The sequence below is a fragment of the Euphorbia lathyris genome, chromosome 3 (genome assembly GCF_963576675.1).
Source record: "Euphorbia lathyris chromosome 3, ddEupLath1.1, whole genome shotgun sequence".
Taxonomy (NCBI): Eukaryota; Viridiplantae; Streptophyta; class Magnoliopsida; order Malpighiales; family Euphorbiaceae; genus Euphorbia; species Euphorbia lathyris.
The window spans coordinates 23311894-23336908 of record NC_088912.1 but is presented as its reverse complement, the minus strand read 5'-3'; the positions used below and the strand labels follow the sequence as shown (position 1 = coordinate 23336908).

General features: G+C 31.3%; 2 protein-coding genes across 2 annotated transcripts; both read left to right on the top strand.

Moving 5' to 3' along the window:
* The first annotated feature begins 699 nt into the window (after nt 1-699).
* Nucleotides 700-7159, top strand: LOC136222228 (leucine-rich repeat protein 1). The gene is made up of 6 exons (XM_066009776.1): nt 700-1102; nt 2314-2385; nt 2586-2729; nt 3311-3382; nt 3491-3562; nt 6865-7159. Exons 1-6 carry the CDS (start codon nt 870-872, stop codon nt 6935-6937), a joined length of 666 nt encoding a protein of 221 aa, XP_065865848.1. The 5' UTR covers nt 700-869; the 3' UTR covers nt 6938-7159.
* Nucleotides 7160-17756: 10597 nt separating this feature from the next.
* Nucleotides 17757-24760, top strand: LOC136224931 (L-ascorbate oxidase-like). Its single transcript, XM_066013358.1, has 5 exons — nt 17757-18064; nt 18162-18254; nt 19310-19522; nt 19882-20082; nt 23200-24760. Exons 1-5 carry the CDS (start codon nt 17795-17797, stop codon nt 24160-24162), a joined length of 1740 nt encoding a protein of 579 aa, XP_065869430.1. The 5' UTR covers nt 17757-17794; the 3' UTR covers nt 24163-24760.
* The last annotated feature ends 255 nt before the right edge of the window (nt 24761-25015 follow it).

Below are 25015 nucleotides of genomic sequence, written 5' to 3'. Positions count from 1 at the left end.
GATAAGTTTATCACGTGCCTTCTTTAGATCTTCCTTCAAAGAAGAAAAGGCATCATGAGAAGCCTTCAGATACCTCTCAAGTTTATATATCTTCAATTGGTGCTCGTTGGCATGAATTTGTTCATGAACTTATAATTGAGCCTGTTCGCGAGCTTCGCCCATACTCAAACTTGGCTCGTTTATAATTCGAGCTGAACACGGTCAAGTTTTTATCGAGTCGAACACCGAACTACTCATGAGCGGCTCAGCTTATTTACATCCCTAACTGCATCTGTTGTTTTTAATCTTTTCATTTGTAACCTTTTGCGATTTAGCAAGAGCAGAAAATGTAGATTTTATCCTTAAATCACTAAATATATGTGGTTGCAAAAAAAATGACTCAGCTCCAAAAGTTCTACAAGGTTTAAAATGATGAAGATTTGATTACAGTTGATTCTCTGTGAATTTAGAGTTACGAGAAATATATGTTTCATTTGTTGTTTGTACGTTTAATTATTTTCGTGATCTTGTATTAGGCGTAGTCAATACTTGTGTAAGGTTATATTTCTTATAATTTCCACAATGTACTTGTACTTTTGATGTAAATATTAAAAAGAAAAAAAAGTAGGATGAAAGTTGGAGGGTAATTAGTGTAATTTACCGAAGGGAAAAGCAATAGGAGAAGAGTAAAAGGAAGTCCCCGTGCCCCTGCCCCCATGTTTCACTCTGATATTCCCAAAGCCGATCTTCCACTTATCAGAATCTTGTCTAATTTTTCTCTATCTCTCCTTCTGAAAACCTAATTCTCTCACTTTATCCTCTTCAATAATTGAAATCCTAACCCTACCTAGCTTCCTCTCCACCTGAGCAAGTCAGTTCCGGCGTCAACCATGGCGGCTCCGACCTTGCCGTGGTTTTTTTCAGCTTCTCTAACTCTCACTCTCACCCTTACTTTACTTCTTGCTCCTTTCAGTTCTGCCAACTCAGAAGGCGACGCTCTCTACACCCTGAGGAAGAGCTTGTCGGATCCGGATAGCGTTCTTCAGAGTTGGGATCCGACGCTCGTCAACCCTTGTACTTGGTTCCATATTACTTGCAACCAGGATAATCGCGTTACTCGAGTGTATTTCAACTCCTTTCTCTCTATTATATAAGATTTTGGATGCTTATTTCACCTTGATTTGGATCTCATCCTTGAAATGAATGGTTTAGTCTCTGATTTTTTCTATTTCTTTGACTTTGTTGACTTATTTTTAGTAGTTTGTTATTTCTTACTTGTTCAGTGTTTAATGAAATTTGGTTTCAGTATTACCTGAATTCAATTTCTCCTTTCTAGCACAGAATTGTGTCTGAAATCAATATAACTAGAAAACATGTATATAGCCTCAATTAGGATTGAAAACAAAGAAAATAGCGCTTTTAGTGATGGATTGCATCTGTCGCGAAATTATTGTCTATCAGTCTGTGTTCTAGACTTCCAACTAAAACGATATAATTTACTTGACACTGTTTTTTTGAAAGTTTATGTGTTATTCCGGGCTTACACCGATGGGTACTTATCATGCTAATTTCATTTTAATTTTGTTTGCTTTCTGGTAGATAATCATGATTATGGTTCAGAATAAAGACATAATTTTGACAACCCTTTTATATAGAGATTGCAGATTATGTACATAACATAAGCTGGAGTTCCTGTAGAGATTATAGCTGTTTCTAGATTATGGATTTGTCTAAAGATCTGCTAGAATAATATAGTATTTATGCTTCTGAGTTAGGTGAAAATGGGAGCAATTTTAATTCATGTTCTCCGACCTGATACAAATTTCCTTGGGTTGTCATTTCTTGTTTCCCAGTTTATGTATGTGCATAATTTAGGATATGTAGAACGTAGAATTGTTTGTCCATTCATTATCCTGTTTTATACCTGCTTAATATCCATATCACCCTTCACAAGAGCAAGAAGTGCTGAGCATGAAGAACACTTTAGTACAAGCATGATGTAGAAGGCGGATTCTCTTTCTTTTTTTCTGGATATATTCTAGAAAAAATGTAATCCTACAATTGCTTCTGGAAACATGTTTGATCTTGCCATAGCTGATGCCTGGTAGTTTTCAACTTTTGCATTGGCATACTGTGGTCCTTTTTTTTTGTTTACTTTTTTCTTTTCTTTTGATTCTTTTTATATCTTTTTCTTTTTGATATTTTCTTGGGTGCTGATATTGTTCTATTTGACTTGTTTAGATTAGATGGTTTACTTACTGTAGCATTTATCCTCCAGTTTTTGAAGAAGCCATGTGTTCTACAGTGTCATTTTTGTATTTGCATTTTCTACAGGGACTTGGGGAACTCAAACTTATCTGGACATCTAGTACCTGAACTTGGAAAGCTAGAACACTTGCAATATCTGTATGTTTTTTCTGCTTGTTTTCTTGCAATACTGTCTGTATCTATCGCCATTATTTATTATTATTATTTTTTGGAGATTCTTACTTAAACTAGGGCATCTCTCTGTAGTCATGTTCCAGAAAAAAAGTGGAAGCAGCTTTCTTATGATATTTAACTTTTGTTTCAGTAACTTAGGATCTCCTTGGTTTTTCATAATGCAGGGAGCTCTATAAGAACAATATTCAAGGAACCATCCCTACTGAGCTAGGTAACTTGAAGAGCCTCATCAGCTTGGATTTGTACAACAACAACATCACAGGGACTATTCCTCTTTCATTGGGGAAATTGAAGTCCCTTGTCTTTTTGTAAGTTTATACAAAATACATGATTACATGGTGTCATACCTTTTTTTTTCCGCTTTTACATTGTGCACTAGTATCCAAATTGGTTAGCTAGTGAGAAAGTTAAAATACATATCTGGTAGGCTTGCTCATCGCGTCCTCACATTTTTTAGTGCCCAGTGAATTATTTTTGTTTGGTATTGTTGATTAGCTTTGGCGCAACGGTAAAAACGTTGTTGCCGTGTGACCAGAGGTCACGGGTTCGAGTCTTAGGAGCGGCCTCTTGCCAATTAAATTGGCAAGGGAAGGCTTGCCCCCAATACACCCTTGTGGTGGGACCCCTCCCCGGACCCTCGCTCAGCGGGGACGCGTAATGCGACCGGGCCGCCCTTTTTTATTGTTGATTAGCTTTCTTGCTTTTTTTTCCCTTGAAAATATTATTGCAATTTAGATTACTTTCTTTTTTATATTGTTTCTTAGGTGAAAAATATTACAGTAATCTCTGCCGTACATGGTCGTCCTCTTGTTGTTAGTTTGTTTCATACTGGAAAGCTGTCACATTGCAAAACTGGCTTCTCCTTCTCTCATTAGTTTTCTATTGGCAGACGTCTTAATGACAACCAGTTAACTGGACCAGTCCCCAGGGAACTTGTGGGTATTTCAAGCCTCAAAGTCGTGTGAGTGTTTCCTCCTGCTCTTTTTAGAAATATATTCATGTCATTTCTCACCTTCTGTAATGTAGTTGAATTCTCATTGTCTCTGAAATTTCCATTTTCATTTTCCAGGGATGTCTCAAATAATAATCTATGTGGCACAATTCCTACCAGTGGTCCATTTGAGCACATCCCTTTGAGCAAGTATGTCTTTTTTTCTAATCATATGCTCATGTAACATTGTTAATTTGTCGTGGTTGTGGGTGTTATTATTGTTATTTACATTCACGTGTTTGTGTGTGCATGTTCATTTCCCGGCCCAACATCTCCCTCCTCCCCTTTACCCACTTCTTCTCTCCCCATCCCACTCTCTTTTGTGGGTGTGAAAGTGGGGCTTGAGTAATTTTCTTTTATATATGGTATATCAAGACTGTTAATCGCCAAACTTCCTCTTTTGTTTAATATTATAGTAGGCTATTTTTCCTGGTGAATTTTACATGACGTGATCTATCTATTTCCATACAGGAGTTCATCTATTTCACTGTCAGTACTATGAAATGTCAATTCTATGTGTTCATACTTCTTGTGTTCTTATTTAGTTGCTCTCTCATCTAAGGAAGAGTATGTGTGCAATTTCATTATTTGTTTATTTTTAGAAGCCCATTTTAGCTCCTTAAGGCTACCACAGGAAGAGTTGAGAGAACTGATGAAATGTTATTAGTTGAAAATTAAGTTTTGCTAAAGCTGGAGCAACAAACCACAGTTGCTTTTATGGTCTTCATCCAAATGTAGGGAGAGGTTGGTGTTGCCTTTTAAGCTTCTATGCACAAGCTTCAACATGCTAAGAAAAAGACTTCTGGAAAAAGTTAACTATATAAGCTTGAACAAGTTGTCTTCTGTAGCCTTCAAGTTGGAAAGCTACCTCTGCATCTAGTACTTCATGATTTTCTGATATTGGATTGGTAATGCATAATGTAAAGGGCCTCAAAAGCAATATAGTAAGTTGAAGATTCCCGATAATGATTGCAGGATCCTGATGGATCAGTTTTGAGGCTCATGATATCGACACTGGCATTGGCAAGTTGTAGTATATTTTTATGAAGAAAATTGATTAGCAGCTTCTTCAAAAGCCTTTTAGACACTGGGATGTTAATAAGCTATTTAGTTGCGAGTTTTATATATATATTGTTCAGCTAGGTATTTGAGCCTGTACTGCTCTGAAGTTTGGGGGGACAATTGAAATCAAATATCAAATATATAATTGATATCTTGGAAGAAAGGGAATAACTGAGTTTACAGTTTTAAGTCCTTGCAAGTCATGTGATCTGATGGTCTGTGGATCTCATGCTCAAGTAAGTGCTGGAAAATTTAAGCTGTCAATGCTCTTTCTTAGATGGTTGTCCACCAAATGGTGCACTGCCATCTGTGGTTTTAGCACCATATTTGCAAGAATAACATGATCTCATTGATGAAGAATGATAATACTTGAGGTGGAAAAAAGTATTGCTTAGATACTCTGTAGAGATTGTTACTTGTATGAAAAATGGGATCAAGATTTTGAAAAGTTTATTGGGGATGCAGGAAATTTGGTCTTTTCAGGTGCATCTGGCTCTTCACTATTCTCTGCTATTGGATTCGTAATGCATAATGTCTCTCAGAAGAAGTGCAGCAATAGTTGAAAATTTCTGATAATTGCAGGATCCTACTGAATTAATGAGGCTCCTAAGATATGTTAATAAAGAAAACTCATTAGTATTTCTTAAAAAGCCTTTTAGGTATGGGGACATTCTCTTTAGAAGAGGTATGGGGACGTTAGTGCGCTATTTAGTTGTTTTTTTTTCTTTTTTTTCGCTCTCTCCTGCAACTTGGTATTTTGATTTTGAGCCTGTTTAGTGTTAGTTTATTCATTAGTTTAATTGGATGTTCGCATCTTTAATTACAAAGGCAGACTGCTCTGCTTGTCTTCTTACCTCTAGAGGTTGAAATCAAATGATGTAATAGATATCTTGAAAGAGAGGAAGGAACTGAGTGAAGAATATTGAGTCCTACATATGGGTTGTGGCTTAGATGGCAATGCAGGCTGAGTATATGAAAAAGAGCTTGTGCGTTGGATTGCCACTAAGATTAAATACATCCACATAAAAAGGAGAAGAGCCTTAACTGTCATAAAGCCCTGAACAGGTTGTCTCAAAGAGGATATCTTTGGTTCATACCAAAAGAATCTTAAGTACTTGCAAGGTTACGTGATCCAATGTTTGAATTTCATGCTCAAATGCTGGAAAATTGAGGCATGATATTAGATATGTTTTTGGGGATTCGGAATAGGTTTTATGTGCTAATCCTTAGTTGGTTGAGTACCAAGGGGTGCAATGCTGTTTGTAGTTTTAGCACCTGATTTGCAAGAATAAGAGGAGCTTATTGATCAAGAATGAAGTTTTCCTACTCTTGGTGGAAAAAAGGATTCCCTACTGGGTGAAGATTCATTGACTTATTTAGAAAATTGAGATTGAGATTTTGAAATGTCAATTGATGTTCATAGATCCTAGTATGAGGCTATGCTTCTCAATTTGTTGTGTCCTTTAACTCCTTATAATTTATTCATCCTCAGTTCATACCAGCGAGTGTCAAAGTCATGGATGTAAACTACAAGCTGAAGATGTTCAAAGAGTTTAGGAGCAGAACATCGAGTTTCTGTTTACTTATTGTCATGGAACCAACTGAACTAACAGCTTAAGTTGATATTAACCAACTGAACCAGCAACTTAAGCTGATAGTTAAGGCCCAATTCATATTAATATCTGACACACCTCTGCACCGCTGGGTTTGAAGCCTATACAACACAGGCCCATCTTACCAGGTTTTGAGGCCCAATTTATATTAATATCCAACACTTATCAAGTAGTTAAATATTTGAGTATCAAATGCTCGTTGGAGAAAATGGGTTCTGTAGTTTATTGTTTGTACGCCAGTCATTCCGAATTTTAGGGGTCAAATCCATCTGACTATTAGAAGCGATAGTTTTGGGAGGATGGTGTTTGTGTTACTTCTGGGAAGCCTTGATAATATAGGAAAACTACAGACTTCACAATGCAGCAGCGGCAGCAGATAATAAAAACAGTGAAAGTGTTCTGTTATGTCTTTTTTCTGTTGTTATTTTTTAAAGCAAGATCTGAAACAACCCGAGTTATTTTGTATGGTTGAGTCTTCACCTTCAAGCTTGCTGAAGTAGTTGAATTACACACCATGATTTGCTACATTTATTGTGAATCCTTTCTCAGCTGAGCAGGAATTAGCTATTCTAACTAGAAATGACACTTCCGTAAACAAGTGAAATATAACGTGCTTCTCGCCCGAAGATATAAGCAAAAATGGCCAAACCATATAAATCTCTTATTCTTATGATTGCATATCTAATTTCTTGTTCCGTATGTCAAGCTTGTTATTGTCCACACTGATTTTCAGTTCCTAACATTAACCATTTTAAAAAATTTGGTTTAATTGTGTAGTTTTGAGAATAATCCTCGATTGGAAGGTCCAGAGTTGTTGGGACTTGCGAGTTACGACACAAATTGCTCATGAAGAAGCTGGGAACTGAAAAGTGAAATTACCTGATATGATATGATAGTGTAATGGGGATTAGCTCAATATGGTCAGTCCCTCTGATATATATAAGTATTTGTAAAGTGCTTGAAACTTCTTGTTTTATGTTTGTTTGTGCTCTAATGATCAAGACATGTTGATTTTGTAATATTCATATAAATGTTCAATGTTAGTTAAAGGCTCTATTTTACTTCTTTATAACTTCGCTCTATTTATGTACTTTAATTTGGACTCTTTTATTTTCTATATTTTTATTTTTGGGATAAGGTTTAAATTTGACTCTGCTGTTTTTTTCGAAGTGCAGATTTGCAGATTTAATAACGCACAAAATGGTAAAATTTACTCTTAACGTTTTCAAACAAGATTAATTTTATCCATACTTGACGTAAAACTCAAACATTTGATCTTTATTTAATTGTTATATAAGATTTTTCAAATAAATTAAATTGATTTCATGTATTTTGGTAGGTTGTTTGTAATTGTCTACTTTCGTATCGATATTTTGATAGGTTATTTGTAATTGAATTAGTAATATTATAAGAATTTTAGACATAATTGATAAAGTGTAATGTTGATAACAAATTAAAGATATATGTACATATGTGGAAGAGAAAATTCCGTGTTGTGTGTATTTTAAAATTTTTTAAAAAGCAAAAAAGTCTAAATATCATGTGAAGGCACTTCATCCCAAACCAATTCCGAAATCGCAAAAGAGTACAAACTTTGATTTATGAATCAATTGACATGCAACTACATCAATTTATTTAATGATATATGAAATTCATCTAGCTTTCTAATATTAGTCCCTCAATTATACCATAACATGAAGGATGAAATTGCTCTTAGCATTATCAGCTAAGAGATGTTTTTGTATTTTTTTTCTTCTAAAAAATACTAATCAAAATATTTTGAAAATGTTTTAAAACAGGGGTAAGCTTATTTGGTTTATGTGTTATCTAACTCTTTTATAATATCAGTTGGTAATATTTACCTTTAGGTATTTTCATATATGATATTTAACCCATTTTAGATGAAAAGTTAATCAATTTATTAATTTTTGCCACATGCCATAATTTTTGACACGTAACTTTAATTCAAACTGTAATATATATATATATATATATATATATATATATATATATATATATATATATTAATTATTTCAAATACATATGAAGTTAATAATATCTTTTTAATTAATTTTTACCACATGACACCATTTTTTTCTACATGACAATTGTTTAATTTCTTTTTCATGTGGGTAAATTAAAAAATAAAATAATTATCTCGTATACATGTTATGTGTTAAAAATTGTATCATGTGAAAAAATTAACAAATTAAATTATATTTCATTAAAAATAGATTAAATGTCACCTATTCAACTATCTCAAAAGGTAATGTTATCCAAATGATAACATATAAGACAAATAATAAAATTTTGGATAACACAAACCAAATAAGGTTTTAATCCTCTAAAATACTAGTAAAGCATAGTACTATATATTTATGTTTATTCTGTTATTTTTATTGTAAGGTGTATAAGGAATACAAAACACACTAACTGAACTTTCTAGACAAAAAAAAAAAAAAAAGTAGATGTTCGAATTTCGGATTGTGGTTTTTAATTTTCCTTTGTATTATTTATAAATTAAATAAAGGGTTAAGGTGCAAAAATACCCCTAACGTTTTGAGCCAGGAGCAATTTTACCCCTAACGTCTAAAATGGTGCAATTCTACCCCTAACGTTGGAAGTTAAGAGCAATTTTACCCCTAACGTTAATAAATTGTGTCAATTTAAGAAATAATTCATCAATCTGTCTTCTCGGTCATGAATCTTGTTATCTACAGTTCATACGTGTGTCATTTTATCAGTAGTAAATCATAAACATTTGTTGGGATGTGAAAAAAAAAAAAAAATATACTGTCTTTTTGTACAGATTAGACAAAAAAAAAAATTCAAAAAATCCTCCGAATTTATAAATATTAATCTCAAATTCTATTATTAAATTATAAAAAACATGAAATCTTTTTTTTAGAACGAATTGTTATGCAATTGGTGCAGAATAATGAACAAAAATATCTGTGTTTTATAATACTGTCTGAAATTGACCCAATTTATCAACGTTAGGGGTAAAATTGCTCTTGGCTTCCAACGTCAGAGGTAAAATTGCACCATTTTAGACGTTAAGGGTAAAATTACTCCTGGCCCAAAACGTTAGGGGTATTTTTGCACCTTACCCCTTAAATAAAACCAATTGAATAAAGACATTTGAAAAATAAAAAGCATTTGAGATCATTTAATTTTCGAATTATTGAATTCATATGTGAGCAGTGAAGTGACAAGTGACAACCTTATTATATTATTTGTAAAATTAGCATCACAAATTAAAAATCAATTTCCATTCAATGTGATTCTGAAGGCAACAGAACAGAACAGGACTCCACCAAATGTGGTGGAGGAATCGAATCTGTCAACTTCCGTGCTAATGCTTACTTTACTGATTCCCAAAAACATAAGGCAAAAAATACATTACTATACTCCTAATTTTTCATTTTTTTCCCATCAAATCTTGATCTTTTATTTGAATACATTAAGCTCTTGATTATTTATTTTTGGTCTCATCAAGCTATTGATGACTAAAAAAACGTAATTTTGAACGTAAAAATCGGTTAACAGACTATTATTCATTGCATCTGCATTCGAAATTTGTATTTTTCATTGTTTGGAAGCAGTTTTGGATGTGTAATGTGGCTATAAGAAAATTGTAAAAATCTTAATTCAAACTGTAAAAAATATATTTTTTAATTATTTCAAATACATATAAAGTTAATAACGTCTTTTTAATAGAATTACATATTCATAATTTACTACTTTGGTCATCAAAGGCTTAATGAGACAAAAAATAACAGATTAGGAGCTTAATGTATATAAGTAAAAGATCAAGGGTTTAATGAATAGGCATAATGATGCTTTTTGCCAAACATCAATTCACCCTCTAATTTTATAGAGTATTTCGTTATTTCCTAAATTTACAAAAATTGATATATTGATTATTTTAATTTGCAACGGCCCTCCTTTAACTTTATATTTGTGCAATCACAAATTGACAAGCAGACTTTCGGGATCAACCACATCAATGACTCATTTGAACAACTTGATTTTTTTTTTCCATTAGTGTATTCCCCACATCAGGGGTCCAAAAAATGACCGAGGAAGACGCATGTTGAATTAAACAAGTTAATCACGACCTAACATTGTCTACGAATCATCAGCATTATGAGGCAAGAACACGCCATTCAAATGGCCGAAGTGAAAGCAAAACTCGAGATAGTAGAAGAAACCATAAGCTATGTGAACAAACTTGAAAATATTAACTGCTCAACTAGACACCACACCGTCTGAAGCTGCTATTGACAGCGAGACGAATCGTCAGAGAACCGAATCAGGGATCTGGACGCATAGTTAAACGGGAAAGGAGACTTCCTAATATGATGTCGATGCATGTAACATAAGAGACACTAATCAATACCTCGTAAGACCAGTCTAGGTAAGAGAAGAAAGATAACCATAACCCTCCACAAATAGGAAGAATTGGCTAATAGGCTGACAACATTAGAAGTTGGAGTAAAATTCCTCTTGGCTACCAACATTAGAAGTAAAATTGCACCATTTTAGACGTTAGAGGTAAAATTGCTCCTGATGGTAAACGTTAGGGCTATTTTTACACATTATCCAATAATATTTTGAATGTTGATTCCGCTTAAATAGAATTTGTATGCCGATTTACCTTCCCTCATTAGCAATAGGAAGCGATCAATGTTTAGTTATCTTCATGATAAGCTCTAACGGTGGTTATTTTGTTGGAATGGGAAGCTATTGTCGCACGCTAGTAGGGAGGTTATTTTGAAGTCGGTAGTTTAAGATATCCCTTCTTACTGTATGAGAACTTTTTTGTTACAGGTTTCCTTATACGACGAGCTGCAGAGAATGACGAATTCGTTCTGGTGGGATCAAAAGCAAATAAAAAGCGTATTCATTAAGCTTCTCGGAATAAGTTGTGTACTCGAAAAGAGAATGGAGGTATGACCTTTTCAAAAGGGGTGGGCAAAAAAACCGGTCAAACCGGTAACCGAACCGAAAACCGGTAACCTTTTGTCAGTTTGAGTCATTTAATGTCGCTAGTGAACTTGGAACTTGATTTCTAATCATAATGCTCTGCCTGTAGAGCTCTCACAACTAAATATTTTTATCGGGGGAACTTTTGGACAACTAATTTGGATCATAATCCTAGCCTAGTGTGACAGAGCATTTTGAGGTTGGGAACGGGGGGAGTCTATTAATGTTTGGGATATGCCCGTGGGTTTGCAATGATACTATGATATACATGATTCTTCTTCTTTAGAAAATGGGCGATGATAATCAAAGGCTGAATCTTTTGGATATGGGATGTCAAAACCTTCCATAATGTCTATGTTGATAATTATGAAACATGGAGTTATTGTCAATTGCTGTCAATACGGTTCCTACAATTCGGGATTTAAAAATTTTCAGAATTGTATTTAATAAAGTCAATAGTACAATTCACTTCGGTCCTATAAAATAGTCAACAGTTCAATTTAATTTTGGATCTTTTTATTCAGGTATTCAATCCTGTTCAAGAATCTCCAAAATACACGTTCGGTTCTAACTGCCATCTTCTTGCTACAGCTTGTCCCAAACTCGTGATTTATCATGTGCGGTGGCAAGCTAATTCAGTTGCAGATGAAGCACTGTTTTTTTTAATCAAAACGAGGACTATGCTTGTCGACATTTGTGAACCGATGATTTTTGGATTTGATATTGCGAAATTGGACCATTAATGATCTCAAAATAGAAAATTTCAAGAATGTGATAATATTTTAAACAATTTTAATTCTTCAACTTTTTAGTTATGAAATCATTTAAGTGTTGTTCAAATTCTAAAAATAATGATTTTGAAAAATAAAAAATACGATTCCATAGTAAATATGATACTGCACTACATTAATTCTTAAAAATTTCCATTTTGATATCGTTAACGTTCAAATTTGGCAATATCAACTTAAAAATCTTCGATTGACAAATATTGACGAACACACTCTTTATTTTGACAAAAAGATAAAATACCACTATCCTTATATCCACACGCGGTTTCTTTTGAAATTAACTCTATTATTATTATTATTATGACAGAAGATGGACCATCCTCCCACTGTTCACCTGGTTTGCTATAGATTCATGGTTTTCTTAATCCTGAATTGAGTGGAAGTAACTTTTTTTTTTTTTATAAACAAGGTCCCAATATAATTATAATTATTAGAGCATGCTTTAAAAGGAACAAAATAAATAAATATTTGCTACATATATCTTCCATTGCACAATATTAATTTAAAAAAATTTAGAACTTAAATTAAAAAAATAATTATATTAAGGATGGAGGTGAACACAAGAAAGCCATCCTGCTTTGATATTCCATCTTCATAGTCAATAAGAAAATCAAGAGTGTCGGTAGGTAAGATTTTAATTTAAGGAAAATTCTAGGAACAAAATATTTATTTTAAAAGATAAATCAATGTCCGTTTTGAGTTTATAATATATTTTTAAAAAGATCTTATGGCATAGAATACGTTGATATATTTCAATTTATTCTGAATTTAATTTATTCATTATATATTTAAGACTAAAATTAACAAAAAAAAAAAAATAACAAACCAAAAGTTGTTTATAATTTATTTTGGATATATATAATGTATAAAAATATTTTTAAATTAATTATATATATTTAATATATATAAATATTATTTATTTATTTATTACGTCATCCGGTTCGACCAATCCGAGCCATACGGTCCGACCAAGTGACCTGTGACCCAGTCATCAATCCGGTTTGATGTCCGGTCCTGATAACATTGATATTTTCTTTAGAAATAATATCTCGAATGAAATGGTACTTCACATCAATGTGTTTCGTTCTTTCATGAAACATTTGGTCTTTCATCAAATTATAGCATTTTTGCTATCACTGTTAATGACAATCTTCAGCATATTTGAACTGCGCTTACCAACCAAACCTCGTAATAAAATGGCTTCTTTTACAACTTCAACTACAACCATATAATTTGCGTCAGTAGTGGATAATGCAAGGACAACCTATAAAGTAGATTTCCAACTGATAGCACTACTACCACAGGTAAACACATAACCGTGATATATATATTTTTCTGTCAAGGTTACATGCATAGTTTGAATCAACATAACCAGCCATCATGTTTTTAATCCTTCCAAATTTTAAACAAACATTAATAGTACCTTTAAATATCTCAGAATCCATTTCACATCATTCCAATGATATTTTCCAGGCTTGGACATATATTCTACTAACTATATTGAATGTGCAATGTAAAGACGAGTACAAACCATAATTTACATAATACTACCAACAAACTATAGTAAGGTACATGTGACCTATAGTTAATATCATTTTTGGATCGTGGACATAGAGCAATAGAGAGTTTGAAATGAGCAGCAAGTAGAGTACTTACAAGTTTAACATTTTTGATACCCAGTCGCTCCAACACATTTTCAACGAAACTCCCCTGGTTTAAATAAAGTGTTCATGCAACTCTATCTCTATGCATCTTCATACCAAGTTTAACGTCGCACATCTGTCCAAGGTTTTGACAACAACATCATGCATTTTGATTTTGACGATACCAATACCAAACAACTTTACAAGGATGATCGTTTCCCATCAACAACTCCTTATTTACTGATTCGTAAGAGGAGAACCAATCTACATGGAGATAAATGTGAAATGAGCAAGGAGAAATGATCCATCTTTTTCTTAATTTAGCAGCAACATCGGACACGATATAGACTTTACAATCTAGTTCATCTTCTAGAACACTAGCTTTAGTATGGTTGTATTCTTTATGACTTTTTTCTCTATTTTTCTTTTGTAGCCTCGAACATTTAGTTTTGATGTGCCCTTTCTTTTTATAGTAATTGAATGTCCAATTATTGTATTTAGATTTAGATTTAGATGTGGATCAATTGTTGTTGTTGCTGTGATCTCTTGTAGTCGATCTCCCTCTAATGACCTGACTTTGTACATGACCCTTTTTTTTTGTCATCAAAAAGCTCTTTATCTATTGGATCTTTTAATAGAAACTCTTTAACCTCATCCATAGTTAGAATGTTTTCACTATAGATCACAGTCTTTCGATTTTTTTTGAAAGACGGAGGTTAGAGATCGTAACAAAATAAGAGCTTCATATTCTTCTTCATATTTAATATGTATCAAGATCTAGAAGAATGAAACTGGAATTATCAAGGTATGGCTTTAGGGATGTACCTTTTGCCATGTTGAACATGTAAAGACGATGTTTCACAACAAGTTTGATGTTGAGGTTTTTGGACATATAGAGAGACTCGAGTTTCTTCTACAAACCTTGTGAAATCTTCTCATGGATGACTTCGTGCATGACCTTGTTCAACAAGCATAATTGAATGATAGTCAGAGCTTTTTCCTCCAAATCTTGTTTATTCTCCTCTATTACCGTGGCAAGTAACTCGTGTGATATCACCTTGTATAATCATTCTGTATTAAAATAGCCTTCGATCTGACTTACTATGGAGTAAAACTGATAATATGATCATACATTTTGATATCAAGATACACTAGTTCTATTGAAAATTCATTATTTATATCATAAAAGAAAATAATATAATTAATTGGATTAATATATCAATTCATTCCATAGGACGAAATTCTAATTGGAATATGTATTTAGAAAGAAGCATGCAAGTTACTATTGGAGTAGAGGCTATAGAATTGTTTTTGTTAACCTTTTTAAAATTGCTTAAAATAACTTATTTGTTACCTGACAGTGACTTATAATTAGCTCTCTCAACTTACTTATAGTGATTTATTAGTCCCATGAATGCTTAAAGTGATTAGATTTTAGTTTGTCCAAATTCTATCTTATACTGACATGTAGATTTATGAAGTTAATCATCTCATTTTAAACAAATTAAGAGGACTAACATGATACTCTATAAGTTTAGGACCAATCACTTTTTTAGTTAAGTATAAAAATAAATATCTGTCAAGACATGTGGCCCAATGAGATGCTATCCGGATCCCCTCAAATTAGGACCCTTTATTTTCACATAAGATTAAGGAATCTTAATTCGGGTATATTACTAACTACCTAAAATACGTTAACGACTGAGCATATGACACCTGTTTTTCGTAAAATCTAATTAGAGTTTTAAGCATCGACTAGCAGATCTACCATTGGACTACCTATAAATAGAGTACACCTTCGCTAGTTAAGATAAATATACACATCTATTGTAATTACTTTTAATTACTCATACTTTATCTATACATCGCTAACTTATACATGAGAGTGAGATCGCTTGGCAACGACCTCATGTTGATTATATTTCTATCTTATCTTAAGCATCGTAAAGATCTCTTCAGATAATGGAGTGTTATTTCACAGATTCTCTGATATCAAATATAATAATAATAATAAAAAACGGATGAATCCTCTCAGTTGTTTTAAAAAGTTACAATGTTTCAATATGAAATTAACAATAAGTTAAAATCAAATTCTACCATAAAAATATGTGAAAAATAATAATTTGCACTTGAAATTTCAAGGAAAACAAAAAAAGGTCTAATAGAATAATTTAGCATTATTTAAAAACTATTAATTTTTGAAGTAGTTAGAAGGACATAAAAACTTATATATATTTAAGAAGGCAATATTCTTTAGAAAAAGCAAACAAGCAATACAAACAAGGAAATATCATGAAAACCATAAATGTAACATCATTCTCTCCACTATACGGATAAGAATAATATGAATACCATTCCTCATATATGTGTAAAGAATTTAAGGATCTTCCCTTGTACCAAATTGGAGAAATTACTCTCTATCACTTCTTTTTAGATTCTTTATATAATACCACGGTTTACTATTTGTTGTTGCTAATAGATACTGGATATTAAAATTAATTAAAAATAACCATTTCGTATTTTTTTAATACTTTTTATCTATTGTTTAAAATTAAAAGAAAAAAAAACAGACACTAATATATTTTTTTAATACAACACATAATTTCTTAAATACTGTTTTTTATTTTTTAGAAAATAATGTTCTTATTTATTAGAAAATACTGTTTCTTATTTATTATATCCAAAATACCAAACTTTTTCACTATGGTCAAATCATCTGCACTTAACTATAAAAACTAGGGATAAAGTATCAAAATAAACCTATGATTTTTAGGGAAATATTAATAGGTTCCACGTACAAAATAATATCAATGTAAGCTTAACGTCTAAAAAAGAATATTAATTTAGATATCGATAAAGGAATGTGACACTCCATTTATATTACTCGATTAAGTTCTAATTTCTCTCTCAACGCATAATTGACAGAACTTAACGGAGCAATATGAATAACTGTCACGTTCTATTATTGAGACCTAAATTAGTATCATTTTTTAAATGTTAAACCTATATTAATGCTATTTTATACCTAAAGCCTAAATTAATACTCTTCTAAAAACCATAATATACATTATCCTGAAAACTATAAAGGAAACATAATAAAACTTTTATACGTTTTCTCAAACAAATTTAAGATTATTTTGATACCTTATAGTATTTTTATTTACACCCTGATGTGGTAAGTAACAACTCCTATATTTTCTTTACCGAAACTTTAGCATAGTCATTATTTTATCTTTATTCTAGAAACTCACTTTTCTATCTTAAAAAAGTATTACGTTCGTTTGGGTCCCCAAACTAAAATTTCAAAGTCAATTAGAACCTTAAACTGTTAAAACCATCAACCAGGTTTCTGAACTCATCAATTGAGTTATCATCTTATCCTAAAATCAGAAACTGTGACTATTTGATATAAACTGTAATAATCTCTGTGTTGGTTTAAAATGAGTTTGGGGAAGAGAGTCTGAAACTGTTGAATCAAATGATTTTTAATGAGGTCTTAATTGATGAGTTTTGTTTAAAATGAGGACTCAATTGATGATTTTGATAGTTTAAGGTTATAATTCACTTTGAAGTTTTCGTTAAAAGTAGACCTGTTCATGGGTTGGACTGGACCGGGCCTAGTCGGGTTTACCACATATTTATATTGTCCAAGCCCAGCCCAGCCCGTATTATTTTCACATCGGGCTCGGGCCGGGCTGGGTTGAGTTAAAAAAATGAATTCCCAAGCCCAGCCCAGCCCGTCCAACTAATATATATATTAAAAAAATTAAAAACAAATATTAATTATAATTCTAAGAAATAAAATCATAATGTGTACTGGTAAAATGTAAATTTATATTGAAAAAAACTCACTTTTCTAAATTCTAATTTATACCTTCTTCTCCTTTGAAAGTTTTAGTACCACAAATTTCACTTTCAAATTTTTGTCAATTTATTTGATAAGAGGTCATTCCTAAGACTCGAACCCGTGACCTCTTGATCACACGACAACAACGTTTACCGTGCGACAAGGCTCACCCTGTTAAGAAAATAGGTATGAACAACTCTTTTTCAGCCCTAACATAAAACTTTTACTTTATTGTGTAGAATAAAAAGAAGCACACAATTTGACTAAAGTAAAGAACCAAATGACCACTTATATTATTATTTGTATATAATTATTATTATAATGACATGTGATTAAAATGAGGTTAAAGAATATATATATTCATTAAAAAAGCTATAAATATGTTGAAGCAAATAAGAAACAGTGTGTTTTATCTTTACAATCTCCTTTTCTCCATTTCTATGGGAACCTTAAAACCCAATTCATCAATGTCAATTATTCTGGTTATGTTTTTTGTTTTTGGTTCATCATTGGGCAAGACACTTCACCATAAATGGGAAGTGGCCTACATGTTTGGAGCTCCAGATTGTTTGGAAGACGTAGTCATGGCTATTAACGGTCAGTTTCCCGGTCCGACCATCCGGGCAAAAGCCGGCGACACTGTTATTGTTGAACTTACTAACAACCTTTTTACTGAAGGTGTTGTTATTCACTGGCATGGAATCAGACAGGTTTCTTTCTTTCTTTTTCATGAAATTAAGGAATAAATATATCATTTTTGAGTTAATTAATGTTAATCCTGTTGTTGTGTTGTTTGGTTTTTTACAGATTGGTACACCTTGGGCAGATGGTACTGCTGCAATTTCACAATGTGCTATTAATCCTGGAGAATCCTTCACCTATAAATTTCTTGTTGACAAGGTCAATTCTCTCCCTCTTCTCATTAATGGTTAAACGGACAATTTAAAAATCTTTAGTTTTGCTAACGATGACGATTTCAGTGTTTTTTTACGATAAAAAAACCACATATACTCATTTATAAATCAGCGACAAATATTATGTTTGAAAATTTTCCAATAAAGTATTTACATAATTTCTCTATTTTTAAATAAAATATCTTTTAAGATTTTGACATATAAATTAAAAACTGATTAAAATATCTTAATACGATAAGTGGTACGGAATCAATTGATCCTTAACCATTTAAAAGATGACACATAAATAGTGGTGTCAACATTTGAATGGTTTATTTTCCTTAAATATAAATATATGAAGCAGAGATTCCCTGCTTTTATAAAAATCTACTTTTCAGCTACAAAAAAACAAGCATGAGATGTCTAATCAAACACCTAAAATTTTTATTTTCAAATTGAAAAGATAAACATGAGATCAAAAAGCAGTAACCAAATATCCCATAGTGCTATTTTACTAAAATATTCTTAATATATATATTTTTTGAAATGGAAAACACTTTAATCAAATATTAAATGAGGGGATAAATTTGGAAAATTTTATTTGCAGTTTTATAAAGTAACAAAAAAATTCTTACATTACATTATATCTACATATAGATAATAAAAACTCCTTCCATCCTAGGATTATAAATATAAATTCATCTTTTTAGCATCCTAGGAATAATAAAAATATATTTTGTAGAATTAAATTCTTGGTGTTAATGTGTGTCCTTAATGAAGAAAATAGATTTTTTTTATACTAACAAGATTCATGAATAAAGGTATAAACTATGGTATAAAATTACAAACATTTCTATCCAAAAATGAAAATTACAAGAAAACATAGTGGCCAGCCTGCTCAGTTACATATATATATATAAAAAAAAAGTGTCCATTTACTATAATAATTAAAGTATTGTCATAAGAAGTGGGAGTCCAGCTCAGCTCAATTATGTTATATAAATAGTTTATTAATGTTACTATAAAAAATAAAAAAGTAAAAAATATAGTGGTGTGGTGCAGGCAGGAACATATTTTTACCATGGGCATCTAGGAATGCAAAGATCGGCAGGGTTATATGGGCCATTAATCGTTGACGTGGCAAAAGGAAAGAAAGAAGAATTTCATTACAATGGTGAATTCAATCTTTTGTTGAGTGATTGGTGGCATGAAAATGTTCATCATCAAGAAGTTGGACTTTCTTCTAAGCCTTTTCATTGGATTGGTGAACCTAATGTAAGTTCTTTTTTATTTATTCATCAGTTTCGTTTTGTTTCGGTTTTTCACTTCAAACAGTAAAAACACAAATGTTTTGTTAGAATTAAAAAACTACTGTTTATAGTCGTTAAAAAAGGGGTAAGAGTCCGTTTGTTTGATATGCTGTTTGCTGTTGGAAAAAGTTGATTTTTCAAAAAAGCAGAGATTTTCTACTTTTGTAAAAAGCTACTTTTTTTTTAGGTAAAAGGTAAACATGAAATCACTAACCAAACACGAAAAAATCAACCAAACACCATCTAACTCCTGTTATCTACTAATAATTAATCCGCTCGAGATTTATCAGAAGATTTATCTGAATTTAGTAATTTTGATTGCAGAGCCTTCTATTGAATGGGAGAGGGCAATATAATTGTTCATTAGCTGCAAAATACATGAAAGGTAAAAACTCAGTTGCAGACTGCAATTTTAAAGGGAATGAAGTTTGTGCCCCTTCCATCTTTAGTGTGCAACCAAACAAGACTTACAGGCTACGAATTGCAAGTGTTACTGCCCTAGCTTCCATCCATTTTTCCATTGGGGTAACTTTTCTTTTTCCATTCCTGCTTTTTACTTTTTAATTATTACATAGATATTTTATTTTTATTTTCGGAAAATATAATACACGACAGGTCCAAATTTATTCTTAACATTTTTCGAAAAATACAAATAATATACTTCTGAATCTACGTAACAGTCTCGTTTTTATGAATATATTGAGATTATATTCCAGCTATAAAAGACAAACAAGAAATGTCTAACCAAACACATAATACTCTGTTTTTTAAAGTGAAAAGTATGTAACCAAACATCTCTTAATATGAGTAAGAAAGGTGACAAGTTGTGTATAATATATACTATTTAGTAAAAGATATTCCACTTTTTTCAGCACAAGTCAAGGCATAAAAAATAAATAATTATAATCCGATATTTCTATATTTTTATTGTCCTAAAATTCAGGGAATCAGATTTCTTTTGGGTTGTTATAATTGACCTTTTAAAAAAGTAAATTAGATGGTTAATTAAAATTAATCAATTGTTGATCCTTTCCTTTGAATGAAAGAAATCAGCTTTACACACAATTAATTCCCTCATAATATGTTTTCTTGCTACAATAAGATTAGGAATCGAATAATTATTTTAGTATATGATGTGGTGGGTTTGGTAGGAGATAACACATTTGGGATAAATAATAATTAAATTAGTCAAAAGTATTCAAATTAAAGATAACGTGTGCCCAAATCAAATCCCTTTCTGCCAAATATTTTTATTTATAATAAGTTTCATGATTTGAATTATTTTACCACAACCGATTTATCAATAATTTTATGGGAGTAAGAATTATTTTATCTTTAATATTTACAAGTTGTATCAATTTTAATTTTAAAATAGAATTTAAAAATAGATTATTTTCAATTATTATTAACATAAATGAATAAATAATGAGGAATGTAATGTTATTTTCCATAATGAAATAGGAGCATGCTTGTTGAGATTCATGATCATATCATATAATATAATTAATAAATATAATAATGTAATCCCACTTTCTGGAATTTAATTTTATTAGGTTGTCACTATAGTATCTTCCACTACATACACTACCAAATATAGTGACAGCATTTTGGTGCAATTTCATGTCAGATGGCCATTCTTTCTCCTTTTACTTGTTCAACCATTTTCTATCTCAAGTTTTTTTTTTTTTTTTTTTTCCAATCAATTTTCCAATTCTAAGTTATTTCCATTTTTACATATTGAATTTTTGAATCTTTTAACTTACCACGTTGAATTTTCAATCATAATTACATATTTTGGATAAAGGGTCAGTTTGATGTTTAAAGTTGGCTAAAATTAAATTTAGAAATCAAATTTTGTCATTTAAGGTTTTTTTTTTTTTTTTTTTTTTTTTTTTTTTTTTTATGAAAATGTCTCCATCTTCAAGAAACGAAAAGGGTAAAAAACCTTACAAAATCCACAATGGGACGAAAACGACTACAAAGAGCAATAAAATCCATCAAAGGTACTATAAAACATACACAAAAACAATAACACATATACTTCTTTGAAATCATAATCCGTAGAAAAGCAACTGCAATCGAATCTTCATTATTTAGGCCTTCCGAATATTCAAATTTGAGTTATTTCTTCTGTTGCAACCACGCAGATATATTGATCCACGTATAAAATAAATCGTTTCCGCTCTTGCTAAATCCGAAAAGGGTATAAACAGATAATAGATAGTAGATACAATTCAAACGGATAAAGAGATCTAACAAAATATATAAACACAAACTAATAAAAATACAATAAAAAACAATACAGTAAATCTAACCCGGCGAGAGGAGGAAGAAGGAACTTCCTTCTTCCTCCTTAACGTAGATCCACACAAAAGAAGGCTTGCAAAATAACACAAAATAGTTAGAAAAAGAAGAGAAGAAAGGAAGGAGGCAGTTTTTGTTTGAGAGGGAGCAGTTTGAGCAGTTTTTGCTCTATAATTTTGTCATTTAAGGTTAAATTGGCATAAAATAACACTTGTTAATACTTCATCTGTTTCATATTACATGTCTTTTTAGAGAGTTGTATAGAAATTAAGGATATTGAAAAAAAAAACATTGTTACCCCTTATTTATTGATTCCAATATTTATTTATTCTATAATAAATTCATTATTCTAAATAATTTTCTTAAACCCGTATTTTATAGCAGAAAAAAAGATGACTTAACGTGTACTGATCATATAAAATCATATAAAATGACATGTAATATGAAACAAAAAAAATAATCTCTAAAAAGACATGTAATATGAAACAGAGGTAGTATATAATTAGGAGTTACATGATATGTGTGTTATTTTCATACTTGCATGATACTATTAGCCAACTTTGAAATTATTTCACATAGATTTGGTGCAATATACAAATTTATCCATTTGGCGATTGAGAGAGAAGATGAATTTAGCATTCACTTAGAAAACAATGTAATTTTAAACTTAATATTTACCAGTTCGTGCAATTTCAAATTTAATTGACGAAATTTTTTTTTTCATCCTCAAACTTCTAACGTGTTGGCTACCTAATAATTAAGGTTTAAAACTGCACATCTTCTATTAATGAAAAATATAATTCATCGATTAAACTTGAAAGTACGCCTGTTGATAAATGTTGAAATTAATATTGCACTGTTTTTGGGTGGAGGATAAATTTGTTCTCGCCATTAAAAATAAACTAAATTTATACATTATCTCTATATACTTTGAAGGTAATTCAACATGTAGATTGAATTAGTATCAATTAAATTATACAATTTTGGATATTTCTTTTTATAAGGCCGAGCACAAATCTCGAAGATTCTCAAACTGTAATTAAATATTTGAATAAAAGATCCATAATTAGATTAAATGATTGAGTTTTTCTGTAGGTCTGAACCAAATTGTACCTTTGCTTTTCATTAGATATGCAATTTTAAAATTTTCTACCCGATTGAACCGAAATAATCTCGCTTCTACTCATACTTGAATCCTACTAGTAACTCCTATATCATGTTGTTTATTAGGTGCTATTTCATAACGAGCAACTACATCAATTACATATCTATGATTTTATATAGAATTGACGAAACAATGTGAAATATTTAACACATATACTATGTTCTTACTTGCAGGGTCACAAAATGATGGTAGTAGAAGCAGATGGAAACTATGTGGAACCATTTGAAACTGAAGAACTCTTCATATATTCAGGTGAAACTTACTCCGTCCTAATCAAAACAAACCAAAACCAATCACACAACTACTGGATTTCAACTTCCATAATAGCAAGAAACGCATCCGCCACTCCACAAGGTCTGACAATTCTCAATTACCTCCCAAACCCCTCTCTAAAATTACCAAACTACCCTCCTCCCACACCTCCAATTTGGAACAATTTTAGCAAATTCAAGTCATTTTCAAACAAAATCTTATCCAAAACAGGTACCCCTAAACCTCCAACAACTCCCAACCGTAGGATCTACTTACTCAACACCCAAAATTACATTGATGGTTACATTAAATGGGCACTTAATAATGTTTCATTAGTCCTAACTTCAACACCATACTTAGGAGCAATGAAATTTGGTCTTAAAAATAGTTTTAATCAATCAAATCCACCTGAAAATTTTCCCCCAAATTATGATGTAATGAAGCAAGCAATTAACCCAAATAGTAGCTATGGAAATGGGGTTTATAGGATTAATTTTAATTCAACTGTGGATTTGATTTTGCAAAATGCTAATGCTTTGGCTATGAATGTGAGTGAGCTTCATCCTTGGCATTTACATGGCCATGATTTTTGGGTTTTGGGGCATGGAGAGGGGAAGTTTAGTGAAGGAGATTATGGGAAATTGAATTTGAAGAATCCTCCCGCGAGAAATTCGGCTGTGATTTTTCCATTCGGGTGGACGGTGTTGAGATTTGTGGCGGATAATGCTGGAGTTTGGGCGTTTCATTGTCATCTTGAGCCACATTTGCATATGGGTATGGGTGTGGTTCTTGCGGTCGGGGTTGACCGGGTTAAGACGGTACCTAATGAAGCTATGGCTTGTGGTCATACGGCTAAAAGGTTCATGAATACGAAACACCGGTGAACCTAATTGATCACATCATTTCTTTTTATTGAATTAAGGATAAATTTGGTTTCTGAAGTTAGTTAGAAGAATCAATTTTTTTCGAAATCAAATTTTAGTATCAATTTAACCTTTGAATTTGGAATATAGAGCCAATATGATCCTTGAAGTTGGTAGGTTGGATCGATTCAGTCCAAATCGAATTTTAGGTATCGAACTCAATTGTTAAATAGCAATATTTGACAAACTATTCCAAATACAATTGTAACATTTGGGTTAATTTATCAAATGTTGACAACTTTAGAATTGAATTGAATATATAAAATTCGATTTGAGGTAAATTGGTATTTTCAACGGATTTTAAGGTCTATTTTGACTCTTAATTCATTTAACTTGAATATTAAGTGACATGTCACGGGTTAAATAACATGTTATTTTAGACTTATTTAAATTTAGATACTAAGTTGAAGAGTTAAATTGATACTCAATTTGATTTTGGATTAAATTCATCATGTTAGATAACTTTGAGCAACCAAATTTATCCTTAATTATTATTTTTTATTTGTACCCTAATATTTTGTATTTGTAACATAAAATGAGAAAGGCTTTATTTTTGCTATATGGTTCTAATTGTTAATGTTTGGATGAATAATATGTATTTCATGAGGTTTGAGTAAATTATGTAGTATAGTATCTACTCTTATTTTCATCCTATTATGATTCAATTAATTTAAATGATTATTTTCATGACTTCAATTCAACTAAACTTAACTCAACAATTTTTTTTTTTTTTAGATTTTATGGTTACTTATAAAGTAACCATTACTTTGCAGATTTTTATAATAATTTATATAAAATTAATTCAATAATATAA

Bases quoted from the DNA above. Each gene is read 5' to 3' on its own strand.
- LOC136224931 (XM_066013358.1), top strand. From the start codon at position 17,795: ATGGGAACCTTAAAACCCAATTCATCAATGTCAATTATTCTGGTTATG. The intron at 18,065-18,161 runs GTTTCTTTCTTT...GGTTTTTTACAG, and splicing joins ACTGGCATGGAATCAGACAG to ATTGGTACACCTTGGGCAGA. The intron at 18,255-19,309 runs GTCAATTCTCTC...GGTGTGGTGCAG, and splicing joins ATAAATTTCTTGTTGACAAG to GCAGGAACATATTTTTACCA.
- LOC136222228 (XM_066009776.1), top strand. From the start codon at position 870: ATGGCGGCTCCGACCTTGCCGTGGTTTTTTTCAGCTTCTCTAACTCTC. The intron at 2,386-2,585 runs GTATGTTTTTTC...TTCATAATGCAG, and splicing joins CTAGAACACTTGCAATATCT to GGAGCTCTATAAGAACAATA. The intron at 2,730-3,310 runs GTAAGTTTATAC...TTCTATTGGCAG, and splicing joins TTGAAGTCCCTTGTCTTTTT to ACGTCTTAATGACAACCAGT.